The following is a 24,295-nucleotide window of genomic DNA, read 5'->3' on the forward strand; positions in this document are numbered from 1 at the left end:
CTTACTAGCTGTGTGACCCTGGGCAAGTCACTTAACCGCAATTGCCTCACCAAAGAAAAAAAATAAAATAAAATAAAAAGGGTAGGGTGGAGACCTATTTGTACAGAAATATTTATAGCAGCTCTTTTTGTAGTAGCAAAGAATTGGAAATTGAGGGGATGCCCATCAGCTGGGAAATGGCTGAACAAGTTGTGGTATATGATTATGATGGAATATTACTGGGATATAAGAAATGATGAGCAGACTGATTTCAGAAAATCTTGGAAAGACGTAGATGAACTGATGCACAGTTAAGTGAGCAGAACCAGGAGAACATTGTACAAGGTAACAGCAATACTATATAATGATCAACTGTGAATGACTTGGCTTTTCTCCGCAATACAATGATCCAAGACAGTTCCAAAGGACTCATGATGAAAAATGCTATCCACCTCTAGAGAAAGAACTGATGGAGTCTGAATGCAGAATGAAGCATGCTATTTTTTACTTTCTGTATTTTTTATGTTTTTTTTTTCTCTTTGGGTCTGTCTTCTTTCACAGCATGACTAATATGGTAATATGTTTTTCATGATTACACATGTATAACCTGTAGCAAATTGATTACCATCTGGGGGGGAGAGAGAGAGAAAATTTGGAATTCAATTTTTTAAAAAAGAATGTAAAAATTTGTCTTTACATGTAACTGGGGAAAAATAAAATATTATTGAAAAATAAAAAATGAAAGACCCTGTCAGCCTTCACTTCTGGGTCTTTGGTAATTGAGAGAGGCCATTGATCCAATTGATTGGTTGCTGCTAGTCTAAGTAATAAATTGATCATGCTCAGAAAAAAACATCCCTGAACCAGATTAAAATGTCATTGGGAAATATGCAACAAAATAAATACAATAGAGCATAGGTAATGTTGCAATATGGTTTTCTAAGTCAATATGACCACAGGCTGGGATCCCTAAGTGAGGCTTAGTGTTTTGGTTTTTTTTTAGGCATTTGGGGTTAAGTGACTTGCCCAGGGTCACACAGCTAGTAAGTGTCAAGTGTTTGGTCTGAGGCCGGATTTGAACTCAGGTCCTCCTGACTTCAGGGCCGGTGCACTATCCACTGCGCCACCTAGCTGCCCTGTTCCCCTATTTCTATTTGATTTTGACACCACTGCTCTAGATGTCTGAAGAAAGAGAAGATGGCCTCCATCCTGTTAGGTGGACCCTCTATGTGGACCTGTGGGAAGACATGAGTAAGAGTTTCACAGACTATCGGGAGTAGATGGATTGTGATCTACGTTATTGGAAGGTCCAATGTCTAAATCACTGAGCTCAGAAGTCCATTTGAGTCTTTGATTATTCCCCTAAAAGAAACTCGCCATTCTGTAGTGATGCCAGATATAGTGGAGGGCACAAGTCAAACATCAGCCTATTTATTTCTGCACGTGGAGATGGTGCCATCAGAGACATTGTCTTTGTGCCTGAAGGCTGCTCATTTCTCCTCTCTAAAAATTTACAATTATTATAATAATGTAAATAACTATTGCCATATTTTATTATTACACCAACATTTTTTCATGTATTCCTTCCTCCTAGAGAGCCATATCCCTTGTAAAAAAGAATTAAAAAGAGGAAAACAATTTAGCAAAAACTAACCAAAATATTGAAAAAACGTAACACTATATGCAGTATTCCGTAACCATAGTCCCCCTCTCTGCGAAGGGTGTTTGTTCTTTGCTTTGATTGTACTTATTAGTCAGAAGAGCAGGTACTATGGTGGTGGTGGAGGGTGGCTACTGAGAAGAAACACATTTGATGTTTTAAAAAAGCATCAATAAAATGTTGCAGAATAATTTCAAAAATTAAATTGTATTACAACCAATTTTATCTAACCTTTCCACTGCACTTTGAATCCAAATCAATTGCTTATTGAATGGCTAGAGAGTATTTTATGTCTGGAGTTGATGTCTGGGGGATGTTGCATATCTAAACACATTAGAGGCAGAACAGCACAGTGGATAAGTATTAGACTCAGAGTCAAGGAAACCTGGGTTCAAATCCTGCTTCAGACTGAGTATGTGACCTTGGGCAAGTCATGCAGTTTCTCCCAGACTTTTTTTCATTTGTATAATGAGGATAATAACATCAAGTGTTTAAAGTCCTTTGCAAATCTTAAGGTGTTATGTAAATGTCAGCTATTACCAGGTTAAAGTAAGGAGAAATGGGTTTTCCATTGTGGGGCAGACACAGGCAAGATCTCCTTAAAGTGTATTAAATCCCAGAAGATTTCATTAAGGACATGTTTTATCTGATTCCTTTGAACATTCATCCTTAGGTATTTTCATTAGGAAAGGCTTCGGGAAAAACGACTCAGAGGCTGAGGAATAGACTACGTGGCCGATGGATTAGATTCTCTATGAGGACGGTTAACCATCTTTTCCTTCAGTGCAGTGGGAACTTAAAGCGTTTATGTGCTTGTTTAGTTTACACTGTATGTGAGAACGCCAAAGAAAGGATGCTTAATGAAGTGTGTTTTCTTGGTTTCCAGCAATGGCAATGCACAAACCCAGGGTAATTCCTGAAAACTCCAAGATTGACACTAATGGGATTTTTTTTCTGCTCATAATCATCATGACTGACAGGCAATCTATAAAAGTGCATTCGACCACATTCAGTTTGATCAGAGAGATCGGGCCTTGATGGAATTGGGCGTAGCACACTGTGAAAAAATGGTACCCATTTCTTGATGAGACTTAAAGAGGTCAGCTGCTCTCTCGGTTAATGACTTGCATAGGGAACTGTAATGGGTGGCATGTTAGTGGATTAGCCCAGAAGGTGGGCTTACGTTGTTGGCCAACACAGGAAGGGGCATTGTTTACCCCCTAAACTGTTGTCTGGCTAAACCAATTAAGGGCTCTCCTGTAATACAGAGATAGACTATGGAGCAAGAAAGCTTCTCCCGTTATTAAATATATTTAACCCAAGGAACCAAGTGCTGGGCCTGAAGTCAGGAAGACTCATCTTCCGGAGTTCAAATCCAGCCTCAGATACTTACTAGTTGTGTGATCCTGGGCAAGTCACTTAACCCTGTTTGCCTCAGTTTCCTTATCTGTAAAATGAACTGGAGAAGGAAATGACAAACTACTCCAGTATTTTTGCCAAGAAAACCCCAAATGGAGTCATTGAATAGTCAGACTGAACAACAACAAAACTCAAGACCTTCAATAAACTGATATTTTATCAATTCATCCCTAACTCTAGAGCCTCTTACTATTTTTTTTGTCCATTCATTCCTGCATTTTGCATATATATTGTGTATTTTTCAAGGTGGCATAGAGGGTGGACTCAGAAGTAGAAAGACCTGTGTTCAAGACTTGCCTTTGATATATTGTATACATTACAGTGAGCAAGTCACTGAACCTTTTAGAGGTCACCAGGCAACTCTTTAAGACCATAAATTACAGTTGATTTGCTCATCTGCGTTGGTGAAGGGAATTTCCATGCTGGGAGTTCCTTTGCCTAATGCAATCCTACGTCTGGACAAAGAATTAAAATTGCTCTTTTGCAGTCTGAGTATATATGATTTCTAGTTCTGCTTTATGTCATGAGATTTCATATCAATCTTTCCTGATTTTTTAGTGTTCCTCATACGTGTTACTGCAGTTAGGCAACTAGGTGGCACACTGAATAAAGCGCTGGGTCTGGAGTAAGGGAGACCTGAGCTCAAATCCAACCTCAGACATTTACAAGCTGTGTGATCCTGGGCAAGTCACTTAACCTCTGTCTGCCTCAGTTTCTTCAACAGTAAAATGGAGATAATAATAGCACCTACTTCCCAAGGTGGTTGTGAGGATCATGTGAGATAATATTTATAAAGCACTTAGCACAGCCCCTAGCACATAGTAGGTGTGAGATAACTGCTGTTCCCTCTCTTCAGCCATTCCCCAACTCCCGAATATTTTGGTTGTTTCTACTTTTTCTAGTCTCTAACAGTGTTCTATTAGTATCTTGGGTGGGGGGAGACAGCTCTTTTTTTCTCTTTTTGGTAAATTTCTTAGGGTGTATTCCTAATCCAGAGTCAAAGAGAATGGTTGTTTTTATACAACTGTCCTGGCATTCATCACCATCATGAGAAGAAGGGAGGGGGGCAAGGTTTGGTTTTTGCTTTGGTTTTTTGCCACAGCAGAGAAAATTAAAGCAGTAAAACTGACATCCTCATCACTCACCGAGTCAGATATTAAGTCCAAAGTAGAGGGAGAACTAGTAATGTCTTAGCTTTTCCTTCGTCTACAGTCTGGTGGTTCAGGCACTCAACTTGTTCCGTTGTCAGGGGAAAGGTCACTCGGCCATTTTCATGTTTGATCCCTCCCTGCTCTTGATTTTTGTTCATTTCTGGATGCCCTGGGTACAGGATAGCTTCGCATGACTTTCTCTGGACAGCATTGACAGGAACCTCATTTGGCTCATGGCTAACGTTGGTCGAGAAAGAATATGTAGTTATTGAGTCACAGCAGGAGCGTTTACAATAGCTCTATTCCATGGATGTTGGCCTGGTGGGATCGTGTTTGCTATGGTAGTTAGTACAAAAACATTGGACTAGACTCCCAGAAACTGCCATCCCCTTTTTGTGCTTTTCCAAAGGAAACGTCCTCCTTCCTTGTTCCTCCTGTGGGTCCCATATAATATGGCGTGTGTGTGTGTGTGTGTGTGTGTGTGTGTGTGTGTGTGACAAACAGGTGTAGCCAAGAACAGGGAGGACGTTTCTATAGCTGGCCCGATTAAAGAATACTGGTTCATCATCACTATCAGTGTTTATTCTCTTCTATAAATATTTACTCTCAATTCAACACCAACCCCAAATTAGTGTCATTGACATTTCGTAATCATCATTGTCATCATCGTCAACATTGTTGTCAATGATATTATTATGCTCATTTATACTTTAAGAGCTTCTTCATTTCTAATTTGGAACTCTTAAGAGTAATTATTTTCTCTTTCCCTCCTTCTTCTTGTCTTTCCTTTTCTCTGGTCTCTCCTGCCAACCTCCTTCCCTTCTTTCTCCATCTGCTTCCCTCTCTCCATCTCTTTCCCTTCCTCCCTCTTCTCTTTCCCTCCTTGCATTCCCTTCCTTCCATCTCTTTCCCCCCCGCTTCTCCTCCTTTTCGTCTTGCCCATCCCCCTTCCATTCTGCCATCCCTGCAGGTTTTTGGTCTGCTCGTGTGGACGCTGATTGCTGGGACAGAGTATTTCCGGGTCCCTGCTTTTGGTTGGGTGATGTTCGTTGCAGTATTTTACTGGGTCCTCACAGTCTTCTTCTTAATCATCTACATGACAATGACCTACACCAGGATTCCCCAGGTGCCATGGACCACAGTGGTAAGAAAGCATGTTCCTTGTCTTGTTTTGTTTTCTCACATGTATCCCCCTTAATGTTAGTGCCTTCGCTCTGAAACTATCTCCAATTCATCCCATCTTCGTCTCGTTTGTGCAGAGTTGTGGCATATTGTCTCCCCCATTAGACTGTGAGCTCCTTGAGGTCAGGAACTGCCTTTTGCCATTCTGTGTATCCTCAGCACTTTGTGCAGTGCCTGGCACATGGGAGATGCTCAGTAAATGCTGGTTGACTCACTGACGGAGGAGCTGAATTCCCATCCTGAGTCTGCCTCCACAATTCTCTGACACTAAGCTAGCAAGAGAGATGGGGGGTGGTGCGAGCACACACACACACACACACACACACACGCACACACACACACACACACTCTAGAAGCTCCCATTCTGAAATGCTCCAAATGCTTCCCCACTGCCAGCTGCTGCTGCTGTTAGAATCTCTGCCTTTGCAGGAGTCCCCCTATTTGAAAGGATAAGGAGATCACTCGGTTCCACCACCAGGGCTGTATGGAGAGGCACATTGGTTTCTAAATGTCTAGACCTCACCACTATCACAGTTGTGGGTAATCAAGAGGTGGGAGTGCCACCTGTCCATGAGAACAACCTGTGGGTCGTAAGACACCAAGTACATAAATCCTGCCAGCCAACTGTGAGGGTGAAGCCAGTTCCCCAGTGTCTGCCTGCCTGGGTCCAGTGACCCAGCAGCACCTCCTAACTGCTCGTTTCTGGATAACCCTTACTGGAAAGCCCTGCCCCTGGACCACTGAATTTCCTTCATCATCTTCCATGCCACTTTTCCCCCCTGATCAGGGATCTGTGGGCCACCAAAGGGATAGATTCCAGAGGGTCTGTGAATTTAGATGGAAAACAATTATATCTTTATTTCATCATAATTGGGTTTTTTGCAATCCTATTTATTTTATTCTGTACATTGCAAAACATTATTCTGAAAGGGGATGCATAAGTTTCGCCAGATTGCCAAGAAGTCTGTAACATAAAATGATTAGAAATCCCTCTTCTAGATGGATTTACTTGGTATGGCAAGACCTCCAGCAAAGACTCTGCCCTCATTCAAACTGTAAATACTATTTAAGAGTCTTCTCTCCACAGCAAAGTCTTGGCCCCAACCCAGGCAGCCCATAATGCTGGCATCCTAAATTGGGACCTTACATACACACACACACACACACACACACACACACACACACACACACAAGTGTCTGGATAGATAGAGAGTTGCTTTTTAAAATGCTGCAGTAACTTCTCAATGGCCTCCATGCTAGAAAGCCCTCCCTCGTGACAAAGTAGTTCAATGAAACCAGTCATCACTTGGACCATGTTTGACAACATAGCACTCTTATTAGAAGACTCAGTAAATGACTGACATTGTCAGTGCTGAGGCCAGAGAAGAAGCAGACTCAGCCCAGGTGGGGCCTGCATCGTCTTGCCTGTGTGGCAGCCTGAGTCACTGGGGGCTTCCCAGAGGGAGAGAGAGAGAGAGAGAGAGAGAGAGAGAGAGAGAGAGAGAGAGCTCTGTTACCTGGTTGCTGGTAATAGAACTGGGCCAGACAACTTTTGTCTGTCTCTGAGGTCAGGAGTTCATTGCGGGTAGATCCAGGTGACTTGGGGAAGGCACCACTGATCTGGTTTCCCCAAACCGTACTGCTGTTGGGGAAGCTGTCATCCCTACTGTGTGCTAACTGGCAATAAGGAGGCCAAGAGGGGATGTGTTTGTCTTCATGTTTGTTCTTCAGGTGTCTGGGGTCCTGTGACATAGGCATGTTGGGGAGGAAAGGAAAAGGAGGAGTCAGTATTCTGATGTCCGAGTCTTCACGATGAAAAGAGCATTCAGAAACGGGGCCGGCTGCACTGCTAGTACACTGTTGATCCAAAGACTTGACCCCGTCATCATAAGGCACTTGTTGGAGAGCCCGGAGGTAGCACCAGGCACCTCCTGGAGTTGGCTATTTGATCCCCCAAGAGCTGAACTGAGAGCACACCCCATAAATGGCCTTCTGGGAACATTGGCTGTCCCAAACGTGTGGCCGTCCCAGCATACAGAACATTGTCTGAAAGGGAGGTTAAGAAATACATGCTTGGCATTGGAGCTAATTTGAAATGACTGTCTATTATTACCTTAGTACACCCACACAGGAGATAGAGGATCAAGGTCACATGCAGCAGGTTTTTGGTGTGATGGCAGCTGTACACCATTCAAAGACTGGAGGTGGTTGTTGTTGTTGGTGGTGGTGGTGGTGGTGGTGGTGTTTTAAACAAAGCTGCTTGGTACCTTGATTTTTGTTACAAAGTCATGGCTGGACTTTTAAAGGGGCCCATGGTTATATTGTATTGTCTCTTTTTGAGAAGAACCCAAGTGGACAAAGAAAGCCTGTTGTTCTAAGTTCGATATATAGTTCATTGGACAACCCATAGAGCTGGTCTATCATTGGATGGATAGATAGATAGGAAGGAAGGAAGAAAGAAAGAGAGAAAGAAAGAAAAAGAAAGAGAAAAAGAAAGAGAGAAAGAGAAGGCTGGCTGGATGGATGGATAGAAAGATAGATGGATAAATGATGGGTGGATAGACAGATAGTGGATAGACAGATGGATAGAAAGCTAGGTAGAAAGTTAGATGGATGGATGGATAGATAGAAAATTGGATGGATAGATAGATGGATAGACAGGTGGACAGAATGAAAGAAAAAATTGAATAGATAAGTAGATAGATGATGGATGGACAGAAAACTAGATGGATAGACAGGTGAATAGAAATGTGGATAGAAAGTTATATAGATAGGGGCAGTTAGGTGGCGCAGTGGATAGAGCACCTGCCCTGAAGTCAGGAGGACCTGAGTTCAAATCTGACCTCAGGCCAAACACTTGATACTTACTAGCTGTGTGACCCTGGGCAAGTCACTTAACCCCAATTACCTAAAAAAAAAGAAGTTATATAGATGGATGGATACAGAGAGAGATGATAGATAGAAAGCTGGATGGATGGACCAATGAATCTCTCAGATTGATGATAGACGCTGTAAATCGACTGTTAACAAAACTCAGAATTAAACTGTGAGAAAGGGCACTGACTAGATTGCCTTTATTGATGCCTATCTTCTGGCAAAAACAAAGTGCCATCTTTTCCCTACCAGTGATGATGTACAGCAGTAAGTTCTAGAACGCTCCAGGACTTCCAGAAGTTGAAGATCACCCAGCGTGTGCACCATAAAGGCCGCTATGATCAAGAAATGTCAAAGGAGACCTGAAGCAAAGAGGTCATCCATGAAATGTATGAATGAAAAAGGAGATGGGTTTGTCTTGTAGCAAGAACAAGTGAAGACTGATGGACAGCCCGTGTGCTCCTCTGGCATCTAGGGCGGTGTAGTGGAAAATGGGCTGGACTTGGGGTTAGAGAACTTGGATACAAACCCCAGCTGTGCTGCTCACTACCTGGGTGACCTTGGACAAGAGCCTTTATTTCTCTGGGCCTCAGTTTCCTCATCTGTTAAAATTAGGGGGTTGGACTAGGAGAACTTCTAAGATTCTTTCCATCTCTAGATCTACGATCCTCACAGGGTCAGGAGAAATCAAAGAATGCCCCCAGCCTTGAATGGAAGGCAATGGACAAGTGTCCTACAGGTGGACAGGCATGGCTAGGTTGCACTGTGCCTGCTGGAGGGAATGCTCACATGAGTGAGTTCACAGCTCCTTTAGAGTACCTTGAGTGTAATAATAATACATTTCTATAGCACTTTGAGCTTTAGAGATCTCTGCCTTCACAAGGCAGGTGGTAAAAGCAGAGCTATCCCCATTTTACAGATGAGGAAGCTGAGTCTCTGAGGGTGTCACTCTTCCATGATTATACAGGTAGTGAATGCTGGAGCTGGGATTGGAACCCAGGTCCTCTGGCTCCCAAGTCCAAAGATCTTTCCGTTTTCCCACATGTCCGTGAGGCAGTCTTGTCTATCAGTGGTGCACTAATCATGACACAAGTTAGTAGTCCCATTTTAAAGATGAAAAAAGTGAGGCCTTCAAAAATACAGTGCTCTGCCCAAGGTTACAGAGTCAGTGATGGATCTCAGATTAGATCTTGTGAATGCTGCGTAAGACCCTGAAACTGACATCCCTTGTATTGCCCTTTGCAAAGGAAACTTGGCTGTTTCTTGCCTATACCACACTTCATTGCACTCTCTCATTCAGACTCTCAGTAGCTCTGTGATAAACGAGCTACTTCCACACAGCCCCTCTCCAGCCAGTCTCGTGTAGATAAAGATGACAACCGTCCTGGCCACTGAACAAGGCTCTTCTCCGAGCACCATCCTGACCAGGAAGTGTTCCGTGCTCTGTTGGCAGACCCACCATCTTGACGAGCTGCCTTAGCTTGGCAAATCCAATGGCCTTGTGACCGTTTCCCCAATCTCATTTGTCGTCAGCAGCCCTGGCCTCTTGTGAAGCCAGGTGCTGCCTAGAATAAAACCCTACCGAGTCTGCCACCCCAGCTGCCAGCCTGAATGGCCCAGGGCTACCAACTCTGCCTTCCCACAACATACTATGGTTCTGGAGCATGTGCCAGGTATGCAGGGAGAGATCGTCTTCTGTTATAATTGCCTCGATTCTACTGTGTTAAATAAATCCATTTGAGACTTGGCTTTGCTTCCCAGACATGACATTCCAACTTGCTCTCAATGCCTTTGCTTTTCTAGGAGCAGGAATGCCCTCCCCACCCTAACTTTTACTTCTTAGAATCCCTCATTTCCTTCAAGGTCCAGCCACCCTTGAAATTACTTTATACTAATTTGCATTTATTTAGGTATGTGCTATACCTCTCCCTCCCTCCCCCCTTGACCCCCCAGAATATAATCATTTTTGTCTTTCTATCCTCAGCACCTAGGACAGTGTGCAGTAAGTACTTGAAATGAATCGAATTGGAAAAACTAGCATGAATTCTCTGGCTCTGGACTGATGTCTTCCCTAAAGCAGAAAGACTTCTCTCCCAGCAGACGAGAGTCTATAGTCTAAAGGACAAGCCTTTAACAAACATGGAGAGTCTATGGGCTGCTCACTGGGGAATCATCATTTCTTTTCCTCTTCTTTTTTTACTGTTGCTTTTAATTTTTATATTGCCTTCATTTCCATATAGATCCCCCTGTCTTCCTGAGTGAACCTTCCCCTGAAACAACTATTCGTAAAGAAATAGAAGGAGAAATAGTTGACCAAAACCAACCCTCATGTGGACTCTGTCTGCTAGTGTCTGTGCCATTCCATATCCATTGCTCCCCTTCTGGGGACTCAGCTTTTTCCTACACAGAACTGGAAACTAGCTACATATCCAAGATACCTGGTTCTCTGCCCCCGTGCCCCCGCCTTTTCTCTTTTTCGTTCACAATCCATTGCTTATCTGTGAAGTGGGCAGGTCTTTTCTAAGCTCTCCAAACCCCCAGCCCGGAAGATTGTGGGACCAACGGTGGTGGTGCTTGTTCCAAAGGAGATTGCCCTCAGCCAGTTTCCTCTCAGCTCTGAAGTTGATTGAAGCTCCTAAGGGCAGAAAACGTGATTTCAGAAACAGATGGTAACTTAACAGGAATCATTTGTCTGGTGTGATACATTAGCAGCGAGACCTCAGGAAGCTGGTGATTGCTTTGACTTTCCCCCACGATTTCATGTCCCTTATTAACATTTCCCCCACACTCCTATTATGTTAAAGGATTCTGCTTATTTTTTTCTAATCAATACTTCTTATGCCATTTGTAAATCAAATATTTTTTTCATGTATCAAGCATTTATTTTTTTCTCCTTCCCATAGGAAGGAAGGGACAGAGGGAGGAAAAAGGAAGGAAGGGAAGGAAGGAAAGGAAGGAAGGAAGGGAGGGAGGGAGGGAAGGAAGGATCCTTGTAACACATAAGCAGAGTCAAGCAAAACAAATTCCCACATTGGTTAAGTCCAAAAAGTGTGTCTCATTTGGCATATTAATCTGTGACTTCACTGTCAGGAGGTGGTTAACAGGCTTCATCCTCAGCCGTCTGGTTTGCCTTTTTCCCAAAAGACTCATTTCCCATCATACCACTCCCCTCCTTCCCCCTACCCCCCCCAAAATTGAATCATCCCTCAAAACAAAAATGTGAGCAAACAACTGTCTTGACAGTCTATGCAGCATTTTCTACCCATAATTTCTCACTTCTCTACTGAGAGGAAATAGACAGTTCCTCTTCTCTCTGGGACCAGGATTGGTCACTGCCATTATTGTGAGTTTGGCAGAATCCTAGTGCTGTGTCTGCTGTTCTCCGATTTCTCCTCTCCTGCTCAATTAGCCCATACAAGTCTTCCCATCTGGTTTTTTTGGTTTTTTTTTTGAGGAACTCTTTTATAGTTGGGTGCCCTTGATGAAATGGAAGTCTCCACTACAAATTACTGAGGGAAGCCTACAAAGGAGATGTTAGGAGCTGAGGTGGAAAGCACACTAGTCTTGGAGGCAGAAGACCTGGTTCAGGTTCTGACTCCATAGTTCTGACTGCTGCCTCTCAAGAAAGACCTAATAGATGAAATTACTAAAGGTCAAGAGAAAGGTCGACAGTGTGGTACAGGGGAAAGAACATTAAATCTATTCAGAAAAACCTGGAAAGACTTACATGAACTGATGCTGAGTGAAGTGAGCAGAACCAGTAGAACATTGTACATAGTACCAGCAACATTGTGCAATGGATGATCAACTATGATTGCCTTAGCTCTTCTCAGCAATACAATGATCTAAGACAATTCCAAAAGACTCATGATGGAAAATGCTACTCACATCTAGAGAAAGAACTACGGAGTCTGAATGCAGAGTGAAGCATCCTATTTTCCCTTTTTGTTTTTTCTTTCTCGTGGTTTTTCCCTTTTGTTCTGATTCTTCTTTCACAGAATGACTAATGTGGAAATACACTTAACATGATTGTACATGTATAACCTATATCAGATTGCTTGCTGTTTTGGGAGGGGAAAGGGAAGGGAAGAAGGGAGAAAATTTTGGCACTCAAAATTTTACAGAAATGAATATTGAAAACTATCTTTACATCTAATTGGGAAAAAAAATACTATTAAAGGGGCAGCTAGTTGGTGCTGTGGATAGAGCACTGGCCCTGAAGTCAGGAGGACCTGAGTTCAAATCCGACCTCACACACATAACACTCACTAGCTGTGTGACTCTGGGCAAGTCACTTAACCCCAACTGCCTCACCAAAAAAAAAAAAGTACTATTAAGTGCAAAAGTAAAAATAAAAAAGAACATTGACTCTAGAGCCAGAAGACCCAGGTTCCTCTTCCAGCTTTGCTCTTGCCTGTGGAGGCTGCTCACTTCCATTCTAGGGGCCTCCACTCTTCATCTATGAAAGAAAGTTGTTGGGCCAGGTCCTGCCCTCTGGGAGCTTACATTCTATTGGCACTTATTAAATGTCCCTCATGTTCACCTGAAGGCCACATGCTCAGGTGCACACAAACACTGAGCCTCTTCTCTCCTTTGTCTTGGCACAGGGCCTCTGCTTTAATGGAAGTGCCTTTGTTTTATACCTTATTGCCGCCATCGTAGACGCCTCCTCGGTCACCAAAGAGAGGGACACCCACAACTATAACAGCTGGGCCGCCTCATCCGTAAGTAAGCTTTCTCCATCTCTGACACTCGGCACGATGGGTATTCACAGAGCCTCTGTCCCTGCCCCACCCCGCTCCTTGAAGTCTTGCTTGTGAAGATGGAAGTCAGTCAGTCAAAAAAACATTTATTAAGTACCTACTATGGTGCTTGGACAGACTTCAGGAGATAGTGAAGGATAAAAGGGCCTGGTGTGATATGGTCCATGGGGTCCCAAAAAGTCAGGCCCAACTAAATGAATGAACAATGTGTCAGACACTGGGCTAAACCCTTGGGATACAAAAAGAGGCAAATGACGGGCCCTGTCCTCAAGGAGCTTACAATCTAACGGAGGAGACAACGTGCAAACACATATGTACAAACACGTTAAAAACAGGATAAAGTGGAAATAAGAGAAGGAAGATGCTAGAATTTAGAGGGCTTGGGAAAGGCTTCCTCTCAAAGATGAGATTTTAGCTGGGACTTGAAAGAAGCCAGTGAGCAGAGATGATGAGGAACACACTTCTCTATGTTTAAGCCATGGCTGTGGTCATTGCCAGCAGACTTCTGTGAAAGAGGGAAGGGCTGGAAATCCGCAGCCATGTGCGGGAGCCACATTTTCCAAAATCAGCCAACAGATTAGGCATAAAGAACACAGACTGTCTTTAAAGAGGACTTCCTGGAGTATATGAGAAGCCTGAGTTGTGAGGCTAGAAATGGAGACTTTCTTCTCATCGCACTTTCTGTCTCATGTGAAGGAAGAGCTCTCCAGGAAATCTGTGATCCCCATTAGAGCCACATTGTGCAGACCTCGGTTTGATGACGTATGGTTTTGTAAGCAGCTGTAGTGCAGTGGAAAGAACACTGTGGGCTTTGGAGACAGGAGATCTGGATTCAAATCCTGGTTCAACCCCTTACTGTGTGACCTTGGACAATCAATCAATCAACATTTATTAAGTGCCTATGAGTTATTTAACCCTGTTTCCTCACCTGGAAAATGGGGCTAAAAAAACCCATGGTACTTGATCTTGCTTTTGCAAAGGCTTTATAAACCTCATGACAACCCTATGATGCAGGTGCTATTATTATCCCTATTTTACGGATGAGGAAACTAAGATAACATGTTGGAACTATTTGTAAATTGTCAAGCACTACAGAATGACACATGCATTTTTGGATGTGGCCAATTTGAAAATTTGTTTTCCTTGACTATGCATATTTGTTATGAGGATTTTCTCTTTCTTTTTTCTTTCAAGGGCAAGGGGAGATAGGAGGGAGATTTCTTTTTAATTGAAAAAACAAGTGCTTGTTAATAAAAAAAAACAATTTGAAGAACTATAAAGCATTATATGAATTTTAGCATTATTCATTATTACTGTCCCTACATTCAATTCAATGAGCATTTATTAAGTGACCACTGTGTACAAGGAGAGGGATAGTAAGGTAGGTTGGATAGAGAGCTGGTCTCAGAGTCAGGAAGACCTCTGACCTCCTGACTGCAGGATCTGGAGCCAGTCCTGTTACCTCTCAGCACCCCCAGGCAGCGCTAAGGCTATAAGCTACAGAGAAGGTATTAAGCTACAGTAATAAAGTGAATTTCCTTCCCTGCAGTTCCCTGTACAGAAGAACTCATAGATCCCGATCCTCCCTTCTGTCATCCCCAAAATGCCCAAGGCACAGTCCTGGGATTATAAAGATTAAATAAATGAAAACGTCAAGATGCAATGTAAGACAGTGGGGAAAACACAGGATTTAGAGTTGGAGGACTCAAGTTCAAATCCTGACTAAGGCACTTATTACCTATATAACTGGAGAAATTACTTAACTTCTCTGGGCCTCAGTTTCCTCATTTGTAAAATAAGAGTTAGACTAGATTCAGTTCTATGATCCCTTAAGAATATAAGTACTATTTACATTCTACACCTACTGTATACCTTCCTTGTTGTTATCTGTCCTTCCTTCTTGAAAAGGACCATGGCAACAGGACGGTGAGGTCATGATTTGCAGGTGAATTGGATTACAGTGAGGGAGGGCTGTGCAAAGTTATCAGCCTCACTTTCTCCTCCGTAGCCATCTGGGTCCAGTGGCCAGATATAGCTCAGGATGACTGGAGATGGCCCCCACCTTCTATGACCATTTGATGCATAACTACACATGGTCTCAGCTTCCAAAAGCAAAATTGGAGCAGCTAAAAACAAAGAGTGAAATAAGAGACCTGAATCAGTAAAGTCATTTCTGGCTAAATCATTGTGCTGATGTATGAGTCAAGGGAGGACAGATCCTTAAATTCATTAATTAGGATGTTTTATAATGCTCTGTTCTAACCTGTTTCCTTCTCCACAGTTCTTTGCTTTTGTGGTCACAATCTGCTATGCTGGAAACACGTATTTCAGCTTTCTGTCATGGAGATCCCGGACTGTACAGTGATGGCCATTTCGACAATGATATCAATGGAAAGAACATTGCTGTAAAAGCCGCCGTGGGTAGGATGTACATTTCCAGAGAACTGTGTTTTTAGCGTGTTTTTGTACACTTAGTTCCATTGTGGTAGCTATGGTCAGTTGCAAGTGAAATGGATACTTGTTTACAAAACACTGTAAATCCTTAGGACAAAACACTTTCAATACATTGTTAACAAACTTGTAGAGTCTATTTTTCCTAGACAATAAGTAACAGAGTTGCTAATGTTAAGAAGGCATCCACTTTGTAAATCTAACCTTTAAAATGCCAGACTTTTTTTTTTTTTGGATTAAATGTTTGAAAATCACCCATTAACTTCAGTGTCTGACTTTTTGGGGGGCACTAGAGAAAAATGAGGCCTTTCACCACAACCAAAGTGCATGGCTCCATGGGACACAGAGCATATACAAGATTATTTAGGAGAAACCTTCTACTTGGATCATGAGAGTAAGGCCAGGGGATTAACTCATTACTTGCACACTTTGGGGTACTGTGCCCTACAGCAGAGGTGTGAGACTGCTGGCCGAACCAGATTAAAAGGTTAATTGAGAAATACTTCATAAAATACACAAAAATACAATAGAATATAGATAATGTTAATATGTGGTTTTCTAAGTCACCATGTACTCCACAGGGATCCTTATGTACCATTTAAGTTTGATATCACTGCCCTACATGTTCTGAAGTCATGTTCTGAAAGTCTTTCAAAGTGAATTCAGTGAATGGAACTCAATTTAAAATGTTGTAACCAAGCCATGAGGCAGTAAGATAGAGGGTCCCCAGAAATGTCTTTTCGAACCTGTAGGCTTTTGGACCATTCCTGAACCAGGGCCATAACTACAGTTGGAGGACCCAGGCTTGGCCCTAGGGTGGGATATTTATCCTCTTCTCCCTCCTCCCCAGCCATACCACAGATGAGCCCCATATTGCCAGGCTCTGCCCCCAGTAGTAGAAACAGCCTGTCCCAAGGCATACATCCTCTCCTTGTCATCAATGCCTCCCCTATCCCAGCCTGCCCTCCCTCCTTATCAGGAGTCAGGCCTTCAGTGCTATAGGAACCTGAATGTGTCCCAGGATAGGGGTCCTTCTCCCCAACAAAAAGCCAGATGAGCTCTCTCTCCCACTCCCTTGATCTCATCACAAAATTGACTAATTATGACTGTTACAGACATAGAATTGACCCCCCCCCCAAACACCCTTATTCTTTGCCTTTGGTGGTATCAGTCACTGAATGTTTCACAGCAAACACACAGAGGGGAAGGTTGTTAGCTCAACCTGGGCTTTTAAAAACCATAACCCCAATAATCAGGTTTATGGCACCCCAGAAAACACACACACACGGAAGATCCAAGGTCATCCACTTGGTTGCCACCAGGGTCTCCTTCTCCAATCAGCAACACCAGTAAAAGGCCCAGGAAATCTGCTCCACGTCTGTAGGCTGGCCCCCAGCAGTCAGGGCTCATGGTATTTTATACCGAAAATTGCAATGGGAGCGAGAGGCCTTTACAAAATCTGCTAATTTGGGACAAATAGACCCCGGGTACCTTTGAATGCACCAAACCTGAATAAATTAGATAAGGATGAATTTGGTAAAAATTCCTTTGGTGTTTAGGGCTGTATCAATGGCCCCATCGTTCACTGTATCTCTGTCTGGGTCTTCCTGCCTCCACCTGGACTTAATAATGGCTAGTTTATGTAGCACTTTAAAGTTTACAAAGCACTGTACATGTTATCTAAAGCTCACAACCACCCTGTGAGGTAGGTGCTCATATTATCTTGATTTTACAGTTGAGGAAATTGAGGCTGAAAGGTCAAGTAACTCCCAGAATCATACAGCTAGCAAGAAACCAAGGCAGGATTTGAACTCAGGTCTAACACTCTACCTATCTTGCTACCTAGCTTCCTTTGCTTTACCAAATTGCATCAGAAGATTAGCCAATAGATCCAGGAAAGAATAGAAAAAAAGGTTCATGCAGTGATGTTTCCCCACAAGTCAAAACATCACCCTCGTGATGTCACTAGTTCTCTTTGAGAATGAAGGATGAACAACAAGCCTAGAACCCGTTTCCCTAGCTTGCTTTCCCTCCTGTGTCAGGACCCTGCTCCCAATTGGCTTGGTAGGGCTGGCTGAGTTACATTCCTCTCCTGTTGTCCTATATAAATGATAAAGAGCCATTAAGCTTTGATGGACTTCTTTTCTCCCAATCTATAAATAAAGTGGGCAGGTTGGGGAGTGAAAGATTTTCATTATCCAAAGGAAACCTAGATTCTCATAGTCAGGTTAGCAAGATCTAATTAGTCTCGACAACATATTTTTCAAAGCCCACTTTAAAACCCGACTGGGGGGCAGCTAGATGATACAGTGGATGGAGCACTAGCCCTGGAGTCAGGAGGATCCGAATTCAAATCCGACCTCAGACACATAACACTTACTAACTGTGTGACCCTGGGCAAGTCACTTAACCCCATTGCCTAGCCAAAAAAAAAAAAACAAAACAAAACAAAAAAGGAAACCACACCCACAACTGGATGGTTCTGGAGGTTGAAAAGAAATAGAGTCTCTGCCTTAGAGCTTTCCATCTGAAATGAGGATTCAATCAATCCATCATCCAGCACTTTTTAAGCACCTACTGTGTACCACTGGGGATATAGTGGGGATTTTTAAAAAAAAGGCACCTTAGAGCAAGGGAAACCCACAGTAAGGAAAACTTGATCTATGTTAGGTAGTGGGTGATTGGAGCTGGTTGGTCATAGTCTGATTTGGAAGGGCCTACTGAGTTGATCCAAGCCATTGCTGACCAAGAAGCCCTTCCACCACAACCCCAGTGGATTCGGCCTTGGAGTTCAGACTTGGGTTCAAGTCCTGACCCGGCCCCTTCCCTACCTGTGACCTTGGGTTAGTCCTTCTAAACTCAGGTTCTTCATCCATAAAATGAACATCATAATCCGGGTACTACCTAATGATATAATTCACATGAACCCAATGCTCTAACATTTGCAAAGCACCTTACAAAAGTTATCTCACTGATCCTCACAGCAACCCTATCATCCCCATTTTACAGATGAGGACACAGGCCCTGAAGGGGCTAATAAGTATCTGAGAGGATTTGAACTCAGGGCTTCCTGAATCATGACCAGTGTTCTAACCTCTACCCATTGTGAAGATCAAATAAAGGTAGTCTTTTTTTTTTTTAAAGAATTTTTTGTATCAGTAGAGAGGTAGACAAAAATAGGAGAAAGCAGGGATTTGCATCCCCTTCATAGAAGAGCACACAGGTTGGGCCACGTAGACCAGGAGGGGCCCAGGCCCACCCCAGTGTCTTTAAGAACCAACCAATAAGCCTCAGACCAAACACATGACACTTACTAGCTGTGTGACCCTGGACAAATCACTTAACCCCAATTACCTAAAAAAAAGAAAAAGAAAAAGAACCAACCAATAAACAAAAATAAATAGAAGCTTTGCCTTTTAATTTAATTCATCTAAAGGTATGGTTTATTGTATTATGTTTAAGGTTAGTTATTTTTATTTAATTATGAATACAAATAATATCCTTCATGATTCAGTAGTCAATAAACGATTGAGTGAAAAAATAAAATAAAATTCCTTGGGTATTCCTCCTAATGAAACATGCTGGGCATACCTGTGGCCCCCTTGTTTGGGAAGGCTTCTGCTTGCAGACCCTTCTTGCTTTGGGTGAAGAAGCCAGCCCTTCCCTCCCCTGGCCCCTCTACACCCACACCCACACACATTCACATACACAAACTGAGGCTGTCTTTTCAAGTGTAACAACCACCAAACCAGAGTGAATGAGTAGCCAAAAGGGGTCAGAACTTTGTCTCCAGGACCCAGGCTGCTCAACCTTCTGTGAAGGGTCTCCACGCTTGATGTCCGAGGCCAAGGAGTCGGGGAACAGAGGCGATCTATTTCCAGGAACTCGTATAAAGCTAGTCACTGACCTTGTCAAGCCACTGCCTCTTTGGGCCTCAGTTCCCTGACCCTGAAAAAAATGAGAGAATTAGCTGAGATCGGAGGTTTTAACCTGGGGTCCTGGTTAGATAGGAGTCAGTGAATTGGAATTGGGGGAAAAATCAGGTCTTTATTTTCACCAACCTCCAACTGAAACAACACTTTTTTTACAAACTCTCTGAGAAGGGGTCCGGAGGCTTCCCAAGTCCAACAAGGAAGGAGTCTAAAACACTGAAAAAGCTAACAGTACCTGGCCCAGACAATCTCCAAGGTCCCTTACCACTCTAAAGTTCACATCAATTCAACACTTATTAAGCACCTACTATGTGCCAGGCACTAATGACAAAAAAAGTAGGAGGGGAATAAGCATTTATATAGTTCCTACTATGTGCCAGGCACTGTGCTAGGTGCTTTTTACAAATATTATCTCATTTGCTCCTTATAACTACCCAACAAGGTAGGTGTTTCATTATCCCCATTTTACAGTTGTGGAAACCAAGGCAAACAGAGGTTAAGTGACTTGCCCAGGGTCATACTGCTAGTAAGTGTCTGAGGCTGGATTTGAACTCGAGTCTTCCTGACCTCTTGTCCATCTCTCTATCCACTGCACCACCCGGCTGCCTCCACGAAGCACTCTTTACTCTTGACTTTACATTCTACTGTGTGGGGGGGGCAGTGGGGACACACAAGTAAATACAAAGTACATTAAAAGAATATCGTTTTTAGAAGAAGAAAGCATTAACAATGGGCTTCATCAGATGCAAAGGTTTCACGTAGCAGATGGCAGCTAAGCTATGTGGAGAAGAAAGGGGGAGATTTTCGTAGGTGGAGACAAGGAGAGGAAGCATATTGGGACGTTCGAGGGCAGAGACTTGCTGGAGATGGGATGTCCTATATGGCAGATACCTAGCAAGTCAGTGTGACCTGAATAGTACAGAGGAGTACAAACAGCCTGTGAAGGTAGGTGGGAGCCAGATCATGGAGGGCCTTAAATGCCCTATGATTCTATGATACTGTTATTAATAAAGTCAAGAAAAGGAAGGCAACAAGCCCCACCCCCACCCCGTGACACTGACTTGGGGGGAAGTGCTTTCATGTGGTCAGCTTGTCCTCAGGGCAAATGTGTCTTGGGGGTGTGCCCCTTACCCCTTGAGATGTTTATTTTTCCCATTTCTTTAAGAATACAGGAAAATCATTCTGTCTGATGGAACAACAAAATTTAAACCAGGTTCTGAGCGAAGTTGATCCTTTCTGCTAATTAATGTGTTTCTACAAGACCCTGCCCATGTTCCATTTATTCCCTCTGTGAGACAAACTGTACCCAGCGGCCACATGCACTTCAGCGTTCTCCTGCAGGTCTCCAAGAGAAAGTGTTAGTTTCTTATGGGCCAAGTCAAAGAAGGAGTGGCAGCCAAGCATGTTGAGAAACAAGGGTGCTGAATGTTGGTCCCCCACTCCTTTGAATGCCTGGGTTCAGCATGACTGACTGAAGGGCATCTTAGGGCACAGCTGTTTTGGAAGGAGTGTGGTACGGTGGCCTGGGAGTCAGGAGAGCTGCATTCAGCTTGGCAGCCACCGACTAGCTACGTGGTGTTGGAGGAACTGCTTCCCTTCTCAGCTTCCTGGCCTGTAAAAGTGACTAAGGGGTTGGCCTGTTGGATCAAAGAATAATAGCTTTAGAATGGGAAGGGATCTAAGGGGAGATCTGGTCCCGTCCCCATATTTTATAGACAAAGAAACTGAGGCCTAGAGAGGGGAAAGAAACAGAGACACAAATCTGGTTGCAAATCCTAGAGATCTCTGATGCCCAAATTACTGCCCTTTATATGAACTCTCCTCTAAGGACCTTTCTGGTTCTAAGGTTGTATGATCCCCATAATTGCTGAAGCTTGTTCTTTCCTTCCTCCCTGCTAGAAGCTCTCCTTTTACTTGTTGGGGCCAGCAAGGCCCATGAGCACCGAAATGTGGGCTTTTGGGGTGCTGCACACTGAGCAGCCCTAGACAGAAGCTGGGTTTCACTTTCCTGGTTTGGGGTGTACATGTGTCCAGGTGTGTTTGGGCAGATGTCTTTCACGTGCATTTGCTTGAAGGGACAGTTGCTGAAACGTTGACCAGTAACAGAGTACTGACCCTAGGGGGCCGAGTGTCCTGCCCCAACCCTCAGGCCTGTCCTCCCCACAGCCCAAGGCTTCTAGATCTCTCTGGGAATGGCAACTCTTCATGATCCATAGTGCAGAAGACTGCAAGCTTGTTTTTGCCTTGCTGAGAAATGATGGTTGACTTCGTGCCTTGGAATATCTTGGGTCTCTGTGGGCTCTGGCTTTGTGCTCTACAGAAAGCCACACGGGGAAATAGGTGTTTATTTTTAACTGAAAGGAAATCAAGAATTTCCTCTTTTGAGTGTTGAGAGGCATGGGTCATGAATACTTTTCAACAGTGTGGGTGTTTAGGTGATTAAAGCATTTGTCTTATGATTCTCTAATAACTTTTTCCATTATTTAAAGTGGGCTCTGAATTACTTCTGGTTTGAGTTTGGAAGGAAGGAAACTTTATCTTTGTAACAATACCAAGAAACCCTTCAGAACAAAATCCCAAACCATCCCAACACCAGGATCAATTTAAAATGTAAAGACTCCTGATGCAGGGATTACTTGGGCAGTGGGAAATTGAAAGACTTTCGCAAAAATTTTTTCTTAGAGAATTCAGAATCAGTGGGTGTGCCCCTAAATAGCTCTGTGAACTTGGGCAAGTGACTTCCTCTCCCTGGGTCTCAGTTTCCTCATCTGTGAATTGAAGATATTGGACTAAACAATTACTCCCATCCCCTCCTTCTTAAAAAAAAAAAGAATTAATTCTCAGATTCTATTAATAATGCACCGCATGCTTAAACTGTTTGCCATCTGTACTCACCATCTGTATTCACCTCATGCTCCTTCCAAAACTTTTTTCTATTTTTGTTGGTGGAGTTGGGTAGTTTTAATTTGATGTGCTTACCCTTTCATTGCAAATCAATAAAGTCCTTTAGGCAATTAATTACTCAACATTGAGTATTTCTGGTTTGCACCCTACAAAAGAATGATGCGGCCAATGAACACTTGACAATAAAACATGAGAGGAAAGAGTAGATATGCTAGAGGGATTTTATTTATTTTAGCATTCATTTGAATTTTCAATCACACCTCTAAGGAGAGGTCCCCTCTAGGCAAAGGTGCAAGTAAATCTAGGAGAACTGAAGCAGGATCATGAACGCTGATACAGATGTTAATCCTGCCTCTGATGTCAAACCAGAAAACATGGGTTCAAATGCGACCACCACTACTTATTACCATGTTGACTACGGCCATATTCACAGAAATACAGCGGACTGCACAGGCTAGAGGGCTAGCTTGTGTATTTCATCTGTTCCCCAGTTTGCGCCAGCTGAAAAGAAATTCATCACCTACAGGCCAGCCTTTTTAGTGACAAGCCTGTATTAAGCTAGGTTAGTCCTCCAGATAAGACACATGCTACCCATCCCAGGGCCGGAGTCTGAAGCCTCCTCAGCTGTGTAGAACCTGCTGGGGCTTGCTTTCTGTTAGCAATCCCTGTGGAGGACCATGGTCATCTTCACACTATGATGAGGCTTGGGAGTGGGACTTCAGTAAAGAGTTAGATCACAAATGCCAGCTGAATAAAAATACCAAAATGAGGAAGCCAGAAAGTATCGAGTACTGATTCTGTACGGAGAATGGTATCGGCTGGCCATGGGGGTGGGGTGGGTGGGCAGAATTCAGGTGAAACAAAAAGCATGCTCCATAGCCCAGCCCCTGACCCATCTAAGCACCTCAGAACAGCCCAGACTTGACCAAGGGCATCTCTCCTATGAACTGCTTGATTGACAGGCTGTCAGATGTGGAAGAGACTACCATATTATGAAAGACAAAGTCCTGTCTCCAATTGTTCTGCTTTGGAGATTGTCAAAGTTTAGTTGAAACTGAAAGGTTCTATGACAGGGAAGTGTTAGAGAAGCACTGGGTTTGGTGGATAGGGGTGGATCGGACATCAGGAAGATTTGATTTTCAATCATGCCTCTGACATATTGCTCTCAGGGGTGGGGAACCTGTGGCCTCGAGGGTTGTGACATTCATTCTGTCTGCACTTGAGGACCTAGAGGGCCACATGTGGAGTCCCCCATGCCTGTCCTGGCTGCTTGGTCCTGGTCAAGTCATTCAACCTCTTACTGACCCTCTCAACTCTCTAAGCTTCCATGTTATGGGCTCTGGAAGAAATGTTCCTCACACAGTCTGAAGGCCTCCCCCTAGCCCACGCCTCCTGAAAAAACCGCTGGTCATATTTTTTGAAATGATTCATTGATGCTTAAAACATGCACAGAGTCATGTTCAGGCCTTGCATTCCAGAATAATCCCTTATAAAACAAAAAAAGGGCAAAAACAACAAAACTACCCAGTCTGACAGAGAGCACAACGTTCTGAAACCCTAGCCACCCTCTCTTCACTGAGAACAGGGATGCCATCAAGGCGGGCCATTGACTTTCCTCAGAGTTAGCTGTCTTTCCCCTTTGCTTTATCTTCTTGTTTCTATGGGGGGGGGGGGGGTTTCTTAATCTGGAGGGGCAGCGTGGCGGAGAGGGCTGAGCACTCGATCTAGAGCGAAAAAGACACGACTTCACAATCCCAACCCAGGCACTTGTGCGTGACCTCTCGCAACATGGAACTTCCCGGATCCTGTTTCCAACTCTGGAAAACGATGGGGGCGGAAATCAATGGCCTCTGAGATGGCTTCCAGCTCCAAATCATAATCTCCACGTTCCACTGCAGCTTGCTCGGCCTTGCCGGCTCCCCTCTCAGCTCTCCCCCTCACGCCCCTCCACCCCACTGATGGACACCAGCTTAGATCTCA

The 24,295-nt window shown here is 43.6% G+C and overlaps 1 protein-coding gene across 1 annotated transcript in view; it reads left to right on the forward strand.

The window, feature by feature from the left end:
* CMTM8 (CKLF like MARVEL transmembrane domain containing 8) overlaps positions 1-15,733 on the forward strand; it is a 60,905-nt gene extending 45,172 nt beyond the window's left edge. The window contains exons 2-4 of the mRNA XM_027872050.1: positions 5,180-5,353; positions 12,873-12,989; positions 15,310-15,733. Coding sequence (XP_027727851.1) covers positions 5,180-5,353; positions 12,873-12,989; positions 15,310-15,393 — 375 coding nt within the window. The 3' untranslated portion in view covers positions 15,394-15,733. The remainder of the gene's footprint in view (positions 1-5,179; positions 5,354-12,872; positions 12,990-15,309) is intronic.
* Positions 15,734-24,295: the final 8,562 nt, after the last annotated feature.

Source organism: Vombatus ursinus, unplaced genomic scaffold (genome assembly GCF_900497805.2).
Source record: "Vombatus ursinus unplaced genomic scaffold, bare-nosed wombat genome assembly UNPS02014799.1, whole genome shotgun sequence".
Taxonomy (NCBI): domain Eukaryota; kingdom Metazoa; phylum Chordata; class Mammalia; order Diprotodontia; family Vombatidae; genus Vombatus; species Vombatus ursinus.